The sequence below is a fragment of the Mustela lutreola genome, chromosome 12 (genome assembly GCF_030435805.1).
Source record: "Mustela lutreola isolate mMusLut2 chromosome 12, mMusLut2.pri, whole genome shotgun sequence".
Lineage (NCBI taxonomy): Eukaryota > Metazoa > Chordata > Mammalia > Carnivora > Mustelidae > Mustela > Mustela lutreola.
In genome coordinates this window covers 7,645,737-7,662,497 of record NC_081301.1, presented here as the reverse complement: position 1 = coordinate 7,662,497, position 16,761 = coordinate 7,645,737, and the positions used below count along the sequence as shown (strand labels likewise).

General features: G+C 43.7%; 1 protein-coding gene across 3 annotated transcripts in view; it reads left to right on the top strand.

Annotated features, from left to right (window-relative positions):
- STXBP1 (syntaxin binding protein 1) overlaps window positions 1–16,761 on the top strand; it is a 74,107-nt gene that overhangs the window by 22,185 nt on the left and 35,161 nt on the right. For all 3 annotated transcript variants that reach the window (XM_059143311.1, XM_059143313.1, XM_059143312.1), the window contains exon 2: window positions 14,498–14,547. In XM_059143311.1, coding sequence (XP_058999294.1) covers window positions 14,498–14,547 — 50 coding nt within the window. The remainder of the gene's footprint in view (window positions 1–14,497; window positions 14,548–16,761) is intronic.

Here is a 16,761-nt window from a genome sequence, read left to right as displayed (position 1 = left end):
TCCTGAGATCATGACCTGAGCCGAAGGCAGCGGCTTAACCCACTGAGCCACCCAGGCGCCCCTGGTTTTGTTTTTTTTTAGTGTGTGTGTGTGTGTGTGTGTGTGAGAGATTTATTTATTTATTTATTTATTTATTTATTTGATGGGGTGGGCAGGGCGGGGTAGAGGCAAAGAAACTTAAGCAGACTCCGCACTCAGTATGGAGCCTGACATGGGGCTCTGTCTCATGACCCTGAGATCAGGACCTGAGCCAAAACCAAGAGTCAGATGCTTAACTGTCTGAGCCACCCAGGTGCCCTGAGGACAAGCTTTTTGCAGAAAAACAGACACAGGCCGTCAGACCAAATAGGACATTAACAGATAAGGTCTGCGGTTGGGCAGTGTTTTCTTCTTGCTTGCTTTCCCTCCCTCCCTCCCTCCCTCTCTTTCTTTCTTCCTTTCTTTCTTTCCTTTCTTTCTCTCCCTCCCTTCCTTCCGCTCTCTGTCTTTTTCTTTCCTTCCTTCCTTTTTTTTCCTTTAGCCAATGCAAAATGCTTCCCCAATAACTGCATGGTAGTATCACTGTCTTGTATAAAAATGACCCTCATTCTTGAGTCCTTTTAAAAATGTCTTATTCAGCAATGCTTCAGAGGTAATAGTAGTGCTGTCTATCCTAGAATATTAATCTCCCTTTCACCATTTTGTGTCTTGGTCTTTTTGTGCAAAACATTAATATAACTAAATAGTATTTACTGCAAGCCATTGATTTTAAGAAGATAGAAATTGGGCGCCTGGGTGGCTCAGTGGGTTAAGCCGCTGCCTTCGGCTCAGGTCATGATCTCAGGGTCCTGGGATCGAGTCCCACATCGGGCTCTCTGCTCGGCAGGGAGCCTGTTTCCTCCTCCTCTCTCTCTCTGCCTGCCTTTCTACCTACTTGTGATCTCTCTCTGTCAAATAAATAAATAAAATCTTAAAAAAAAAAAAAAAGAAGATAGAAATTGTTTCAGTTTCCATTTTTAATTGATTTTGCTATTTGTGTGTATTTGGTGATTTCACAGCTCCTTTAATCCAGGGGATATTACGTGGAAAGCAACCTTAGGAAGAAGAAAATAATTTCTTATTTATTTATTTATTTAAGAGAGAGAGAGAGAGAGAGAGAGAGAGAGAGCATGAGCAGGCAGAGTAGGAGGCAGAGGGAGAGGCAGAAGCAAGGAGCCTGACATGGGGCTCAACCCCAGTACCCTAGCATCATGACCTGAGCCGAAGGCAGTTGCTTAACCAACTGAACCACCCAGGAGCCCCGAAAATAGCTTCTTTGGAGCTGAGGCGAGGTGACTGCATCTGAAGTGCTACCGGGAGCTCCTATTTCTAATCTCGTTTTGTCCTCACTTTGAGATTTCCGTTCTACTAATCAAAATTCCAAGGTCTGCGAGGCTTTGCTTTAGAGACTGTCTAGCTCCTTAACCTTTGGCTCTAAACCTTAGGAAGCAGAGTGGGGAAAATTAGATGGAAAATGAGACTCTCCTGTAAGAGAGACAGTGACTAGTCCTTCCTATAACTCCATCTGGCATCTTTATGGGCCTGAGGTTAGGATTTGGTCTCCCGAATGTCAGGCATTTATTTATCCTGCTCTCCTTTCAGATGCTGGCAGCAGCCCAAGTGCTGGATGTCATAATGCTGGGCATCTGAGCCTTATGTAATCTGTGGGTGTGCGTACAAGGGCAACGTAATCAAATCATTATTCACCAGTCTCTGAATGTTCTAGAGCTTGTGACCACTCCAACAATCGACCTCTCCTTTCCCTCCCACTCCCCACCTCCCGAAAGTAAACCTAAACGGGAACATGCGCAGGTTAGGCAGTTACCATTGAACAGTTACAGGGAGTGGTACCTCGTCATTGCCCCATGGCTGACAATTTGTGACCTCTATTTTGGTCTCCCACTTTCACAAGGTACAGATCAGATACAAAATTATAGGAAATTGGGGCACCTGGGTGGCTCACTCGTTAAGCATCTGCCTTCGGCTCAGGTCATGATCCCGGGGTCCTGGGATCGAGCCCCACATCGGGCTCCCTGCTCAGTGGGAAAGCCTGCTTCTCCCTCTCCCACTCCTCCTGCTTGTGTTCCCTCTCTCTCTGTGTCTCTCTCTGTCAAATAAATAAAATCTTTAAAAAAAACCAAAATTATAGGAAATTATAATTTTAGGTAACTGATGTTTTACAGGAGTGAGCTGGGGGTACCTGTCTTTAGATGAAGACACTATGAAACAATTCCATAATAAACAAAATGGCATTTGTTTTTTGAGTTTGAAATTTTCATCTAAGATTCTCTGATGACTTTTTTTTTTTTTAATATTTATTTGAGGGAGGTGGAGCATGTACATGTGAGCAAGGAGAGGAGCAGAGGGAGAGGGAGACACTCTAAGTAGACTCCATGCTGAGCGTAGAGCTGGATGCGGGGCTCAGTCTCCAGATTTTGAGATCATGATCTGAGCAGAAACCAGGAGTCAGTCACCCAACCAACTGTACCACCCAGGTGCCCGTCTCTGGTGACTATATATATGTGTGTGTGTATAATTTTTTTTAAGATTGTATTTTTTTTATTTCAGAGAGAGAGAGCACACGTGCGCACACCCAAACAGGGGGAAGGGCAGAGGGAGAGGGAGAAGCAGACTTCTTGCTGAACAGAGAGTCCGATGCAGGGCTTAATCCCAGGACCCTAGGATCATGACCTGAGCCAAAGGCAGCCACTTAGCTAATGGAGCCAACCAGGGGCCCTTGATGACTTTTTAAAAACAGCCTTCTTGAGATATTACTCACACACCGAACCATTTGCCCATTTAAAGTGTACATTTCAGTGACTTTTAGTATATTCACAGAATCGTGCATCCGTTGTCATAGTCAAATTTAGGACATGACATTTTCATTACCCCCCAAAGGAGCTTCATACTCCCTTTACATCACTCCCAACTCTTCCATTCCCCTGCCCAAGGAAACTAATGACCAATCTACTTTCTATATCTATGGATTTGCCAATTGTGGACATTTTGTATGAATGGAATTCACTGGATTTGTGGTCCATTGTGATTGGCTTCTTTGACTTAGTATGTTTTGTTTGTTTTAAGATTTTATTTATTTATTTGACAGAGAGAGAGATCACAAGCAGGCAGGGAGGCAGTCAGAGAGAGGGAAGCAGGCTCTCCGCAGAGCAGAGAGCCTGATGCTGGGCTCGATCCCAGGACCCTGGGATCATGACCTGAGCTGAAGGCAGAGGCTTTAACCCACTGAGTCACCCAGGTGCCCCCCGACTTAGCATGTTTTAAAGATTGATCCATGTTGTAGCAATTATCAGCACTTAAGTCCTTTTTATAGCTGAATATTCCATTGTCTGGATATGCCACATTTATCTATCTATTCATTGGGTGATGGACATTTGGGTTGTTTCCACTTTTTAAAATTTTTTTAAAATTTTTTAATTTTTTAATATTTAGAAAAATCTAATAAAAGAGAAATGCTAATCTTTATAAAACATATATTCTCCATAGGCTTCCTATGCTTCTGCGCATTTCATAGTGCAGGTGCTAGACACTTCTCTTGGCCTCAGTTTCCTTCTTCATTTTTTTTTTTTTAATATTTTATTTAATTTATTTGGCAGAGAGAGAGACAATGAGAAAGGGGACACAAGCAGGGGGAGTGGGAGAGAGAGGAAGAAGCAGCCTTCCCACAGAGCAGGGAGCCCAATGTGGGGCTCGATCTCCGGACCTTAGAATCACAACCTGAGCTGAAGGCAGACGCTTAACGACTGAGCCACCCAGGTGCCTCCTCAGTTTCTTTCTTCGTAAAATGACAGTGGTTAGGGGCGCCTAGGGTAGCTCAGTCAGTGAAGCATCTGCCTTTGGCTTAAGTCATAATCTTGGGGTCCTGGGATCAAGCCCCACATTAGGTTCCCTGCTTAGCGATAGCCTGCTTCTCCCTCTCCTCCCTACTTGTGCTCTTTCTCACTATCTCTGTCTCTCTCTCAAATAAATAAATAACATGTATTTTAAAAATAGAATAAAATGGGAATGATTATAATACTTAGTCTTGGGGGGTCACAGTGAGCTTTAAATGAGGTGATTCATGTAAAATGTATAGTAACTTCAGTAAATGTTAGATGCTACTACTATTGTGGGCACTTTTTAAAAATTAAGACTGCATTATTGATTGAGGTTTTTCTTAGAAGGCTTTATTTTTACTTATTTGACAGACAGAGAGAGCACAAGCCCAAGCAGGGGGAGGGGTAGAGGGGAAGGGAGAAGCAGGCTCCCCACTGAGCAAGGAGCTTAAGTTATTGCTTGATCCCAGGACCCTGGGATCATGACCCAAGCCAAAGGTAGACTCTTAACCGACTGAGCCACCCAGGTGGCCCTGATGGAGCTTTTTCTTGAATATGAGCTTTTGAAAGTATTTTGGCTTTTTTGTGATATCTCAGACACTGGTTAAAAATTAATAGTTGGGGCGCCTGGGTGGCTCAGTCGTTGGGCGTCTGCCTTCGGCTCAGGTCGTGATCCCAGGGATCAAGCCACACATCAGGCTCCCTGCTCAGCGGGAAGCCTGCTTCTCCCTTTCCCACTCCCCCTGCTTGTGTTCCTGCTCTAGCTGTCTCTCTCTGTCAAATAAAATCTAAAAAAAAAAAAAAAAGACTATCATTAGCTCTTAATGCTATCTCCCTGGCTTAACTCAAAAGTTGGGGAAACTATGAAAACTCAAATAAATTATAAAAAATTTTTAAAAATTAGTAGAGAAATGCTAAGATAGCAGAAACTTTGAATTTGAGCATTTGTATCTGTACATTCACATAATACCCACACTCCTCACTTCATTTGAGTGAGGAGAGTTACAGGAGGACCATTTCTAGATCTTTCTGGCTTGCAAACTTGGAGCTAGCCAGAATAGCCATAGTTACTTCTCATGTTCCTCAAGAATAGAGAGTTCTCTCTCCCTAGCAGTCACTGTGAAAATGTCCCTGAGATTTTTTTTTTTTTTTTCTGGTGTCATCTTTGAACTGGGAGTTCTGAATCTTAGGAGGTGTCAGGAGAGTGGTAGCCCTGGGAGGGGGTGTGTAAGTGGTTGCAGCGAGCTCCTGGGTAGAGTCACCTTACTCGGTCATGAGATACACTATGAACAGAACTGCTCATTTCACTCCCGGCAAGCCCTGCTCAGCAATGTCACTCAGGGATTCATTCATTCTATAGACATTTGTTAGATCATTATTTAATGCCAGATGCCAGAGACGGGGTGGCAGTTGAGGGCGCAGGGATGGGAGGGAGTTGTCATCTTTGAAGGTGAATGAATGAGGCTTAGTGTTCCGGGAGCAGAATACTATATATGACTTGTGGAGTCTTCAGGAAGGAGTTACTGCTTTACTGAGCAGGTGAGACCCTGGAGCGACCTGTCGGAGGGCATCCTCCACCATTTTTTTCTCACCGAACTTGCTGGGTCTCCCCACACTGCTTTCTCTTTATTCCTGGCCTGCACCCCTCTGGATCCTGCACCTGCTCTTCCTATGCCTAGAAAACCCCTTCAAAATGACACAGTGTTGGTCCTCCTGGTCACCTCCTCAGGGGACCTTCTTCCAAACCCCCATCTCATTCTTACTGATTAACCTTTTTAATTTCCTGTGAGCACATATCACTCTCTAGAGCTGCCTTATGTACTTCCTAGTGTCTGTTGGCTGTCTCTGCCCTCCAAGCAGGTGTAAGCAACCTAAGAGCAGATATCTTGTTTAGCTTGTTCCCTGTGGTCTTTGCAGTGTTGGGAAAGGTCTGACTTAGAGCAGGTGTTCCACAAGTCATCACTGTTGAATGGATGAAAGAATTTGTATTCAGAGAAACAAACTGGAAAACAGGAGATGTCACAAACTCCATGGAGAGCAATAAGAAGCCAATTGGAAATCATTGGTTTCTTCCATCCTAGAGGTCAGATACCATTTGAAATAGAGGATGATGGTGATGGTGATAACCAGCATGGATAAGTACTGAACTAATGCTTTAAACACATGAACTCATGTAATCCCCACAATAACTCTATGGAGCATGTGTGGCCATTCCCATTTCACAGGTAGGAAGACTGACACAGATCGAATGATTTGCCCAAGGTTACAGCTGGTAAGTGGAGGATCTGGCTCCAAAACTCAATCACTTTACTGTGTCAAGGTGATCATTGAAATGAAACAGAAAAGCACACCCTGCTTCAATTTCAGAGTCCAGTCCATGCCAGAGCCCATGTCATGGGAAGAACATTTGTATGGGGATCCAGAGACCCATTTCTGCTCATTGTGGAGTGACCATGTAGTGGCCTTGCCCACTCCAGATGGCTCTGTTTTGCAAGGAGTATCTCAGTCCCAAAATGAGACCTAGACTCTGATCTTAAGTGATCTCTAAGGTTCTTTCCAACGTAAGGATTCTTAAGCACTAAAGGAGAATTATGAAAAATTCCTTCACCTCCCCAGGCCTCAACCAGGGAGCCGCGAGTGTATGTGCATACATTCTTATGTATACTTGTATATGCATAGAAAAGGATCTGTAAGTGTGCCCACTAGACTTATTCGTGGTTGTTTCCCCTCAAGAGTGGGAGTAAGGAGGAGAATTTCATTTTGTATTTATACATCTATTTGAATTTTTCAACAAAAATGTGCTACTTCTGTATTACGAAGAACTATGTAAAGACAAAATGGTAAATGGTTTGTAGCTAGGTTACCAATAGTCTATGTATAAATAGATATTTCTAAGGGAGGATCTTTTTTTTTTTTTTAAACTTTGTGTTTATTTGAGAGAGAGAGAGATTGCGCGTGTGCTAGCACAAGCAGGGGGAAAGGCAGAAAGAGAGAGAAAGGAAGAAGCAGACCCCCCCACTTAGCAGAGACCTAGATGCGGGGGGGGGGGGGGCTCAATCCCAGGCTCCTGGGATCATGACCTGAGCTGGAGGTAGCCGCTTAACCGACTGAGCCACCCAGTCGCCCCTCTGGGGAAGATCCTTGACAGGACTTAGAAGTCTTGTTTTCAAGTATTTGGACTATTTTCTCATGTGTTGTTTAGCCCTAAACTCATTCCACCTGGGAGGTGTCATTATTTAACAAGGAGACTCCAGCCCAGAACAAGACAACGAGACGTGTGGTTGTGGTCTTCAGGTATTTGAAGTGCTGCCGGGCAAAGAGGAATAGACTTCTTGTAGCTTGAGAGCAGAATCGCCAGCCGCCGGCAGAGTCGAGAGGGGTGAGATCCCAGCCCGGTACGCAGTGTTAAGCAGCAGAGCTGTCTTCCTGGAGTCCGGTTCTGGTCACCCCATAGAAGTCCTGCTGGTTCTTTCATAAGGGTTTTAGTGGGATCCCCATGACTGCTGCAGGCAGGTACTCTCCATTCTCCTTACCAATTTTACACATCATCTTGTGTTCTTGTCTAAGCGAATTTGCAGAACGTTAAGTCATAGCAATTTAAAAATATAGTCCTGTGTGTCTGTGTTCAGCGCCCATTTGTGCTTTGGTTTTAATGCATCTCTTCCTAGACAAACAAAGGTCTCCTCAGACAACATAGAAGGAATCTTCTGTTCAATTTTGTATCATTTAAGATTTATATTGTATACATTCACACATTCGTGCCATTACTTCAAAACGTATACACGTGTGTTGGGGGTCAAAGAAGCTTTGAAGTTTTGGGTGTAATACTACTGTGGAGATTGCTACCTAATATTTTTGTGATTATTTAAAAACTGTAGTTTGGGGCGCCTGGGTGGCTCAGTGGGTTAAGCCGCTGCCTTCGGCTCAGGTCATGATCTCAGGGTCCTGGGATCGAGTTCTGCATCGGGCTCTCTGCTCAGCGGGGAGCCTGCTTCCCTCTCTCTCTCTGCCTGCCTCTCCATCTACTTGTGATTTCTCTCTGTCAAATAAATAAATAAAATCTTAAAAAAAAAAACTGTAGTTTGAATATATATATATATATATATATATATTTTTTTTTTTTTAGGATTATTTATTTATTTATTTGACAGAGAGTGAGAGAGAGATTGCAAGTAGGCAGAGAGGAAGGCAGGGTGGGGGGAAGCAGGCTCCCCACTGAGCAGAGAGCCCAATGCGGGGCTGGAACCCGGGACCCTGAGATCATGACCCAAGCTGAAGGCAGAGGCTTAACCCACTGAGTCACTCAGGCACCCTGTATTTCTTCTTAATAGGTTTTCACGTTCTATTAAAAATCTTGATTGGTGGAAGTGATGTGTCATAATTTTCATAAGGAAGTAATTCCTTGTCTGTATGAATAACGTATTTTACAGTGACATTACAATAGGTTTCTCTGGTGGAATGCCAGGCACTAAGCATTGTATCTCATTAATCTTTATAACAGGTCATAGGGGTATTATAATTTTAATTTTGCAAATAAGAAAACTAAAGCTTAAAACAGTTTTTAAAAGATTTTATTTATTTATTTAAAAAAGAGCAGAAGCAGAGGCAGAAGCAGACTCCCCACTGAGCGGGGCTCGATCCCAGGACCCCAGGGATCATGACCTGAGCCGAAGGCAGATGCTTACCTGACTGAGCCACACAGATGCTCCAAGCTTGAAACATTTTAAACTTGCCCAAGTTCATAATCAGCAAATGCCTAAACATGGATTTTCCCTGGTCTAACTTTAGTGCTTCCCGTGACACTTTTTTTTTTTTTTTAAATCATGAGGGGTGGGGGTGACATTTCCTTGAGTAACTACCTTGTATTCAAGAGGGTGTCTTTTAGAAGAACTCCCCACTATTAAGCCAGAACAAATGTGGACGTTCCCTGTACTTTGGATTGGTAAAGAGGAGGGCATTTGTGGCTTGTGTTTAGACCCCCTTAGACTGTTTTGTAGAACGGAGACACCTCCTCCCATCTGACTCCCATGGGACTCCGGTGCGCCTGGTCAGCGCAGAGCACTAGCGTATTTGAATACCCTACTTAAGGGGGGATTTTAAGGACTTTGGTGCTGTTCACATTTCCCCCAAGCTTCTAGCCCATCTAATATTAGTCACGCTATTTCAGATGTCTCGGTGTGCCAGGGGCTTAGGTGTCCTGACACACGTCACTGCATAAAGGCAGTCCTGGGTACAGAGGCTGTCAGGACAGTGCATCGCAAGGGGGGATGAGTTTGCACCTATCCCTGGAGCCTGTCCTTTAGGACTCGACTTGGTATAGTGGGTGCATGTGAAGATGTCCTGGATAATCTTAGCTACCTGCTATTTTTCTCAGGGCGTGGGAGGGATTTGTTGAGTTTGGGAGTCACCCAGGACCTAGAGAATGTGGCTGAGAAGGAACCTTCTTGTTGAGCCCCTTCTCACGAGGGAATCCACCAGGGCTGTGGTCCTCACGATTATGGAGAACTTGAAGCTGCCCTCGAGTCTTCTGTTCCATCTGTATAGACTAGCCGGGCATTAGAGTGGACGTTGTGGCTGTTTATATACACAGTTTGGTGTGCAGTATAAGACTGCTGGTTGGACTAGCCTCAGAAGACTTTGTTTCTTTCCGCACAAAGAGGATTTATAAGAGAGAAGAAATGTGATTGCCGGGGATTATTTGTGGGGAAGTAGCCCAAGCTACTTGATTCTTAATGCTAAAATGGGCTCTAATCCTTGTTTCCTTTTCGGTATTGGATTAGAAAAATGTAGGGCAGCATTAGAATTGGCTGTTAACAATACCCACGACAAATATAGCTCCCAAGAATTTTGGAATGGAAATACGTAGACAGGAAGGATTGGAGTCCACATTTTTACCTCTACCTGAGGTCACTCTTCTAAGCTCCAACGACGTGCTCTCCACACCCCCCCCTCTGATGTCTCTCAGCCATCTCAATCTTTAATTAAAAACACGCAGTGGGGCTCCTGGGTGGCTCAGTCGTTAAGTGGCTGCCTTTGGCTCAGGTCATGATCCCAGGGTCCTGGGATGGAGTGGAGCCTCACTTCAGGCTCCCTGCTCAGTGGAAAGCCTGCTTCTCCCTCTCCCACTCCCCCTGCTTGTGTTCCCTCTCTCACTGTGTCTCTCTCTCTATCAATTTCTTTGCTTGAGCCAAAAACCCAGGAGTTATCTATATCTCTTCCCCACCCCCAGGGCTCCTATCCAATTCAGTAGCTAGCCCTGTTGGTTTTGTTTGTTTGTTTTTTTTAATTTTTATTTCTTTTCAGCGTAACAGTATTCATTGTTTTTACACCACACCCAGTGCTCCATGCAATCTGTGCCCTCTCTAATACCCACCACCTGGTTCCCCCAACCTCCCACCCCCCACCCCTTCAAAACCCTCCAATTGATGGGGTGCCTGGGTGGCTCAGTGGTTAAAGCCTCTGCCTTCAGCTCAGGTCATGATCCCAGTGTCCTGGGATAGAGCCCCGAATGGGGCTCTCTGCTCAGCGGGGAGCCTGCTTCCTCCTTTCTCTCTCTGCCTGCCTCTCTGCCTGCTTGTGATCTCTGTCAAATAAATAAATAAAATCTTTAAAAAAAAAAAAAAACCCTCAGATTGAGCCCTGTTGGTTTTACTTCCAAAATATGTATCAAATCAATCCACTTCTCACCATGACCCCTACCACCAATTGTGCTGATTTTTTTTCCCTGATTGCAGAGGCCTCCTCGCTCTACGCCCTGCTTCTGTTCTCATCCCCTCCAATCTCCCCTCAGATCATGTCCCTGCCTTCAGTGGCATTCCAGTGCCCTTTAGATAAAATCATACTCCCTATCAAGGCCCTAAATGACCTGACCTCTAACCTCAGCTTATAATGATCTCCAGTTCCAAGACGATGCCCAGCTCTTTGTCCAGCCCAAGCCTTTGTGCCTCTCCTTCTCCTTTCCAGCCTTTGCATGGCTGGCATCTTCCTTATGCTGTTCACTTCCTCAGAGAAGCCTTAGCTGGTCCTCCCACGAAGGGAGCTGTCCACACCGTTTTTATTTCTGTCATAGCCTTTGTTTATTCACCTTGGAGAGCACTTATGGGAAGCTGAGACTGCCCTTGATTCAACCTCTGGTCCACCAGGCTCTCGGCTCTGTGGGAGCTGCACCACGTCTTCTGTGTTTCGTTCCTGGTGCCTGGTCCACTGACTGGTAAACCGTAGCTATGGAATGAGCGAGTGAACGAATGAATAGATTATGTTACTATATCATTATTTCTAATGAGTACGTGGTATTCCATTATATTAACATAACCTAATTGACTTAAGTACTACTCTATCGTTGGATGTATTTGTTCCTGATTTTTCACCACACTGAAATCTGGGAAATAATCTGAATGACTATTGGGGAAGTTGTTGACTAAACTAGGGTCTGGTATGCAGGCATTTAATATCAGGAAGCATTTTTATTCACATGAGGAAAATGAGCTTATTCATGAAAAAAAGCATCATACAAAATTATATATACAGTATGATCTTAACTACGTAGAGTTGCATGGAAAAAGCTAGCAGGAAATAAACTAAAACGTTAATTATGTATTTCAAGTTGGCAGGATTACAGGTGATCTTTCTTCTTGATTTTGTTTTTTAATATACACAAGTAGTACATGGTATTTTCTTGTTTATACTTCTTTCTATTTGCCATACTTACTGCAGTGTGTGGTTTTTTAATAATCAAGTAAAATGTTCTTAAAGTTTTTTTTTTTAAGATTTTATTTATTTATTTGACAGAGAGTGCCCAAGCAGAGGGTGGTGGCAGGGAGTGCGGGCAGACGGAGAGGGAGAACCAGGCTCAGCAGGAAACCTGACACAGGACTCAATCCCAGGACCCTGGGATCCTGACCTGAACTGAAGGCAGGCGCTTAACCTACTGAGCCACCCAGGCACCCTGAGTTCTTAAAGATTTTAAGAAACTTTCATGACGTGTCAGATTATTGAACATGATCAAAAGCAGAATTCAGAAACATGCCCTAGAGAATGACCTAAATGTTTGAAACACACTTGCTGATGGCATCTGCTTACCTTTGAGTCCTTCTAGGCCTTTATAGTACCTGGATTTAGGAAGAGTGGTGAAAGTTTTATTTCCTGTGAAGACTTCATGGCTGGGTAGACCTGTGTGTGGTATGGAATTTCTAGGAACTGTGGCTTAACAAAATGGTGATTTTGGCTGCGCTCAGGGTTAGAAAGACATCACAACTGCCCTTCCCATCTGTTTTTGGAGCTTGAGGGGGTTCGTGTGGCCTGAGGTATTGTCCATAGTCTCTTAGCCATTTAATTTAAGACAGTGGTTCTCAAAAATCTGAGATCCCATGGAGAGTCCATAAGCAAAACTGTCTTTATAATAGGACTAACATGTTATTTGCCTTCTTCACTTTTATTCTCTTACAAGTGCGCGGTAGAGTTTTCTAGATGCTATATGATTCATAACAGATTGCAGAAGCAGATAGGAGAACCCAGCTGTCTTTTATGAAGCCAAAGATAGTTGTAGAAATGTTCTTTTTTAAAGCCAGTACTCTCACTAGAAAATTGTTTTATTGTAGAAAATATAATTACATTTAATTAAAATGCTATTTATGCTATTTATGTTAACATATAATGGGGTATTTATTTATTTATTTATTTAGTTCTATGGCCAATGTAAGGCTTGACTCACGACCCAGAGATCAAGAGTCAGCATGTTCTACCATCTGAGCTAGCCAGGTTCTCCTCTTGTTTCTTGTTTTTTTTTTTTTTTCCCCCCACCTTTTTTTTTTTTTTTTTTTTTTTTTTTTTTTTTTTTTTTTTAAAGGCTCAAGGCTTAAGATCTGAGCTGAGATAAAAAGTCAGATGCTGGGGCACCTGGGTGGCTCAGTGGGTTAAAGCCTCTGCTTTCAGCTTGGGTCCTGATCCGTCCTGGGATCAAGCCCCGCATCGGGCTCTCTGCTCAGCAGGAGGCCTGCTTCTCTTCCTCTCTCTCTCTGCCTACTTGTGATCTCTGTCAGATAAATAAATAAAATCTTTAAAAAAAAAAGTCAGATGCTTAACCAACTGAACCATCCAGAAACCGTTCTTCTTATTTTAAGTGAATTAATGATTACTTTTAAAATTTCTGTTTAATTTTTTAAAGATTTTTTTTTTTTAAGATTTATTTATTTTAGAGACAGAGAGAGCATGAGCAGGGAGAGAGGCAGAGGGAGAGAGAGAGAAGCAGACTCCCCAGTGAGTGGAAAGGCTGACATGGGGCTTGATCCTAGGACCCTAAGATCTTTTTTTTTTTTTTTTTAAAGATTTTATTTATTTACTTGTCAGAGATAGAGGGAGAGAGAGCGAGTGAGCACAGGTAGACAGAGAGGGAGGCAGAGGCAGAGGGAGAAGCAGGCTCCCTGCTGAGCAAGGAGCCCGATGTGGGACTCGATCCCATGGTGCTGGATCATGACCTGAGCCGAAGGCAGCTGCCCAACCAATGAGCCACCCAGGCGTCCCGAGGACCCTAAGATCTTGACCTGAGCTGAAATCATGAGTCAGATGCTTAACCAACTGAGCCACCCAGGTGCCCTTAAGATTTTATTTTTAAGTAAACTCTATACCCAATGTGGGGCTTGAACTCCCAACCCTAAGATCAAGAGTTACATACTCCACTGACTGAGCCAGCCAAGAGCCTCTCTCAATTTCATTTCTAATATGGTAAATATCAATAGATATTTACCCACTTAACAAATATTCTTTGGAGTGTTCAATTTTTTTTTTTTTTTTTTTAAAGATTTTATTTATTTATTTGACAGAGATCACAAGTAGGCAGAGAGGCAGGCAGAGAGAGAGAGAGGAGGAAGCAGGCTCTCTGCTCGGCAGAGAGCCCGATGTGGGACTCGATCCCGGGACGCGAGATCATGACCTGAGCCGAAGGCAGTGGCTTAACCCACTGAGCCACCCAGGTGCCCCAAGGAGTGTTCAATTTTTTTAAAAAAAGATTTTATTTATTTATTTGACAGAGAGATCACAAGTAGGCAGAGAGGCAGGCAGAGGTTGGGGGGAAGCAGGTTCCCTGCTGAGCGGAGAGCCTGATGAGGGGCTCCGTCCCAGGACCCTGAGATCAGGACCTGAACCGAAGGCAGAAGCTTAACCCACTGAGCCACCCAGGTGCCCCTGGAGTCTTCAATTTTTAAAAGTGTAAAGAAGTCCCGAGACCAGAAAGTTTAAGAATCACAAAATTAAAGAACAGGAAGAGGGACACCTGGCTAGCTCAGTCTGTAGAGCATGTGATTCTTTATCTTAAGGTCACAAGTTCAAGCCCCACGTTGGGCCTTGAACTTACTTTAAAAAAAATAATAATAATTATATATATATATATTTTTTTTTTCAAAAGAATAAAGGAAAAAGAAAAGTTTGTGGTAATTTGATTATGGCTCAGTAAGCAGATTGGTTGAATTGCATGATAGAGAAAACAAAGCCTGTGGGGGTAAATGACCTAGTCTAAGATAATAAGCAGATGTTGAAAGTCATTAACACTGAATTAAATTTTCCTCCCTCCCTCCCTCTTTTCCTCCCTACTTTTCTCCTTTCCTTCTTTCCTTCCCTTCTCCCTTCCTTTCTTTTTTTCTCTCCTTTTTTAGAGATCATGCACGATGTGATAAAAAAGGTGAAGAAGAAGGGGGAGTGGAAGGTAAGTAAAAGAGCACAGTTAGTGGTCTTAACAGGTGAGTTCCTGTGGGAAACATAACGATGGTGAAAACATAAGAAAATAGAGTTAGGAGAAGAGTGTGTAATAGGAAATCAAGACTATTGCTGTATCCAGAGAGTACAAAAAGAGGTAAACCTTCTGCCTTATTTTAGGCAGTCTTGGTGAAGAAATCTCTTGGTCATAAAGCTTCTCTTAGAGAGCAATTGGTCGGACACTTTAGCAGTGGAACTCTTTTATTCCAACAAAATATTGCCCGGAAGCTCTTCTATGAAGCAGAAGAAGGTGAAATCATTCTGCTTGCTACGAGAGTAGAAAGTCCCTCTGGTGCCCCGAAAGCATCTCTAGGAAGCCCATACAACAGTGTGGAAAGCCCTCATCGCGTCCAGCCCCATTTATCTGTGACTATATATGACAAAAGAAGGAAGATTGTTCATTCGTAGAACATTGGGAGCAATGCTGGAAGCAAGCCCTCAAGCCAATCAGATTGATTCTGTCCTCCTTTATCAGAATGGGCGCTTCAGGTGGGAAAGCGTGCTGTCCTCCATTCAGAAAGTCACTTGGTTGTCTGGGGCAGGCATTACACCGGCTTGGAGAACACGCTGTTTTACTTGAACTTTCCCATGTGTTATTGGAGGGTTTATACCAATCATTCATGCCCCTAAGTTGTCCCACAGTCAAGAACCCACATATTTTTTTTTTTTTAAGATTTTATTTATTTATTTGTAAGAGAGAGAGTGAGAGCGAGCACAGGCAGACAGAGTGGAAGGCAGAGTCAGAGGGAGAAGCAGGCTCCCTGCGGAGCAAGGAGCCCGATGTGGGACTCGATCCCAGGACGCTGGGATCATGACCTGAGCCGAAGGCAGCTGCTTAACCAACTGAGCCACCCAGGCGTCCCAAGAACCCACATATTTTCAAGTTCACTTGGTCCAGGAACAGCAGAGCTGTGTGATACAGAAGGATTTTGGTCTCCGCCTCAGCCTTGGAGCTGTTTGAGCCAGCATGTCCAGATCCTCATCTTTATCCATGTCCTCCTCTTTCTCTTCCCACAGTAATAGACTTAGGGATTTGCGAATTTTGTTTTTCAACAGAAACTTTTTTTTTTTTTTTTTAAGATTTTATTTATTTATTTGACAGAAGGAGAGAACACAAGCAGGGAGCAGGGGGGTGGGTGGGGTGGGCAGGCAGAGGGAGAGGGAGAAGCAGGCTCCCCAAGGGGCAGGGAGCCTGATGTGGGGCTTGATCCTAGGACCCTGGGATCATGACCTAACAAAGGCAGTTGCTTAACTGTTTATTAACTATTAACATTAACTGTTAATGACTTTTAAGGCAGGGAGCCACCCAGGCGCCCTGGGTTATGAGGAAATTGCCTCTTAGCATGAGAACTAATTGGCTTTTAGAGCTTTCTGGTCACCATTGTGTCTAGCTCCTTTTAACCTCGGTTTATGTCATTAGAGAGAAGGAGAAGGGGCACCTGGGTGGCTCAGTGGGTTAAGCCTCTGCCTTCAGCTCGGGTCATGATCCCAGAGTCCTGGAATCGAGCCCCACATGGGGCTCTCTGCTCGGCAGGGAGCCTGCTTCCTCTCTCTCTCTCTGCCTGCTTCTCTGCCTACTTATGATCTTTGTCTGTCAAATAAATAAATAAAATCTTTAAAAAAAAAATAAAGAGGAAGAGATGTAGCCTTGTTTTAGCTAATGACTTCTCTACACTGTGGGCTGAACAGAGATAGGGGCGGTTAGCTGGAGAATTGCAGGTCTGAAGCTTTCAGACTGGGATTGGTGTGTTCTTGTTTTTCCCTTCGGGACTGAAGTAGAGTAGCTCCCGGACAGCTCAAGTGCTGGTACATCCTCATGGTGTTGGCAACAAAGTACTCATCTTGCACGCTGTATGTGTGGCACGAGTGTTCATTCTCCTTGATTAAAAAAAAAAAAAAAAGCTGCTGCTCTGAAAATATCATCTCCAGTATGGTTTTCTCTGAGTGTGGGCGCTGTCGATGACTTTTTCCTTTTTCTATTTTCTTTTTCTTTTTTCTTCTTTTTTTTTTTTTTTTTTTGAGTAGTCATTTTCTTCATCATGGGAAAACTTTAATTTTTTTAAGCATATACAATTAAGTCAGTGAGAACAAACTCCTAGTCCTAGAAGGTGAGGTTTGCGTGTAGCATGGGAGAGAAAAGCTAGCGTGTATGTTAGCAAACGTC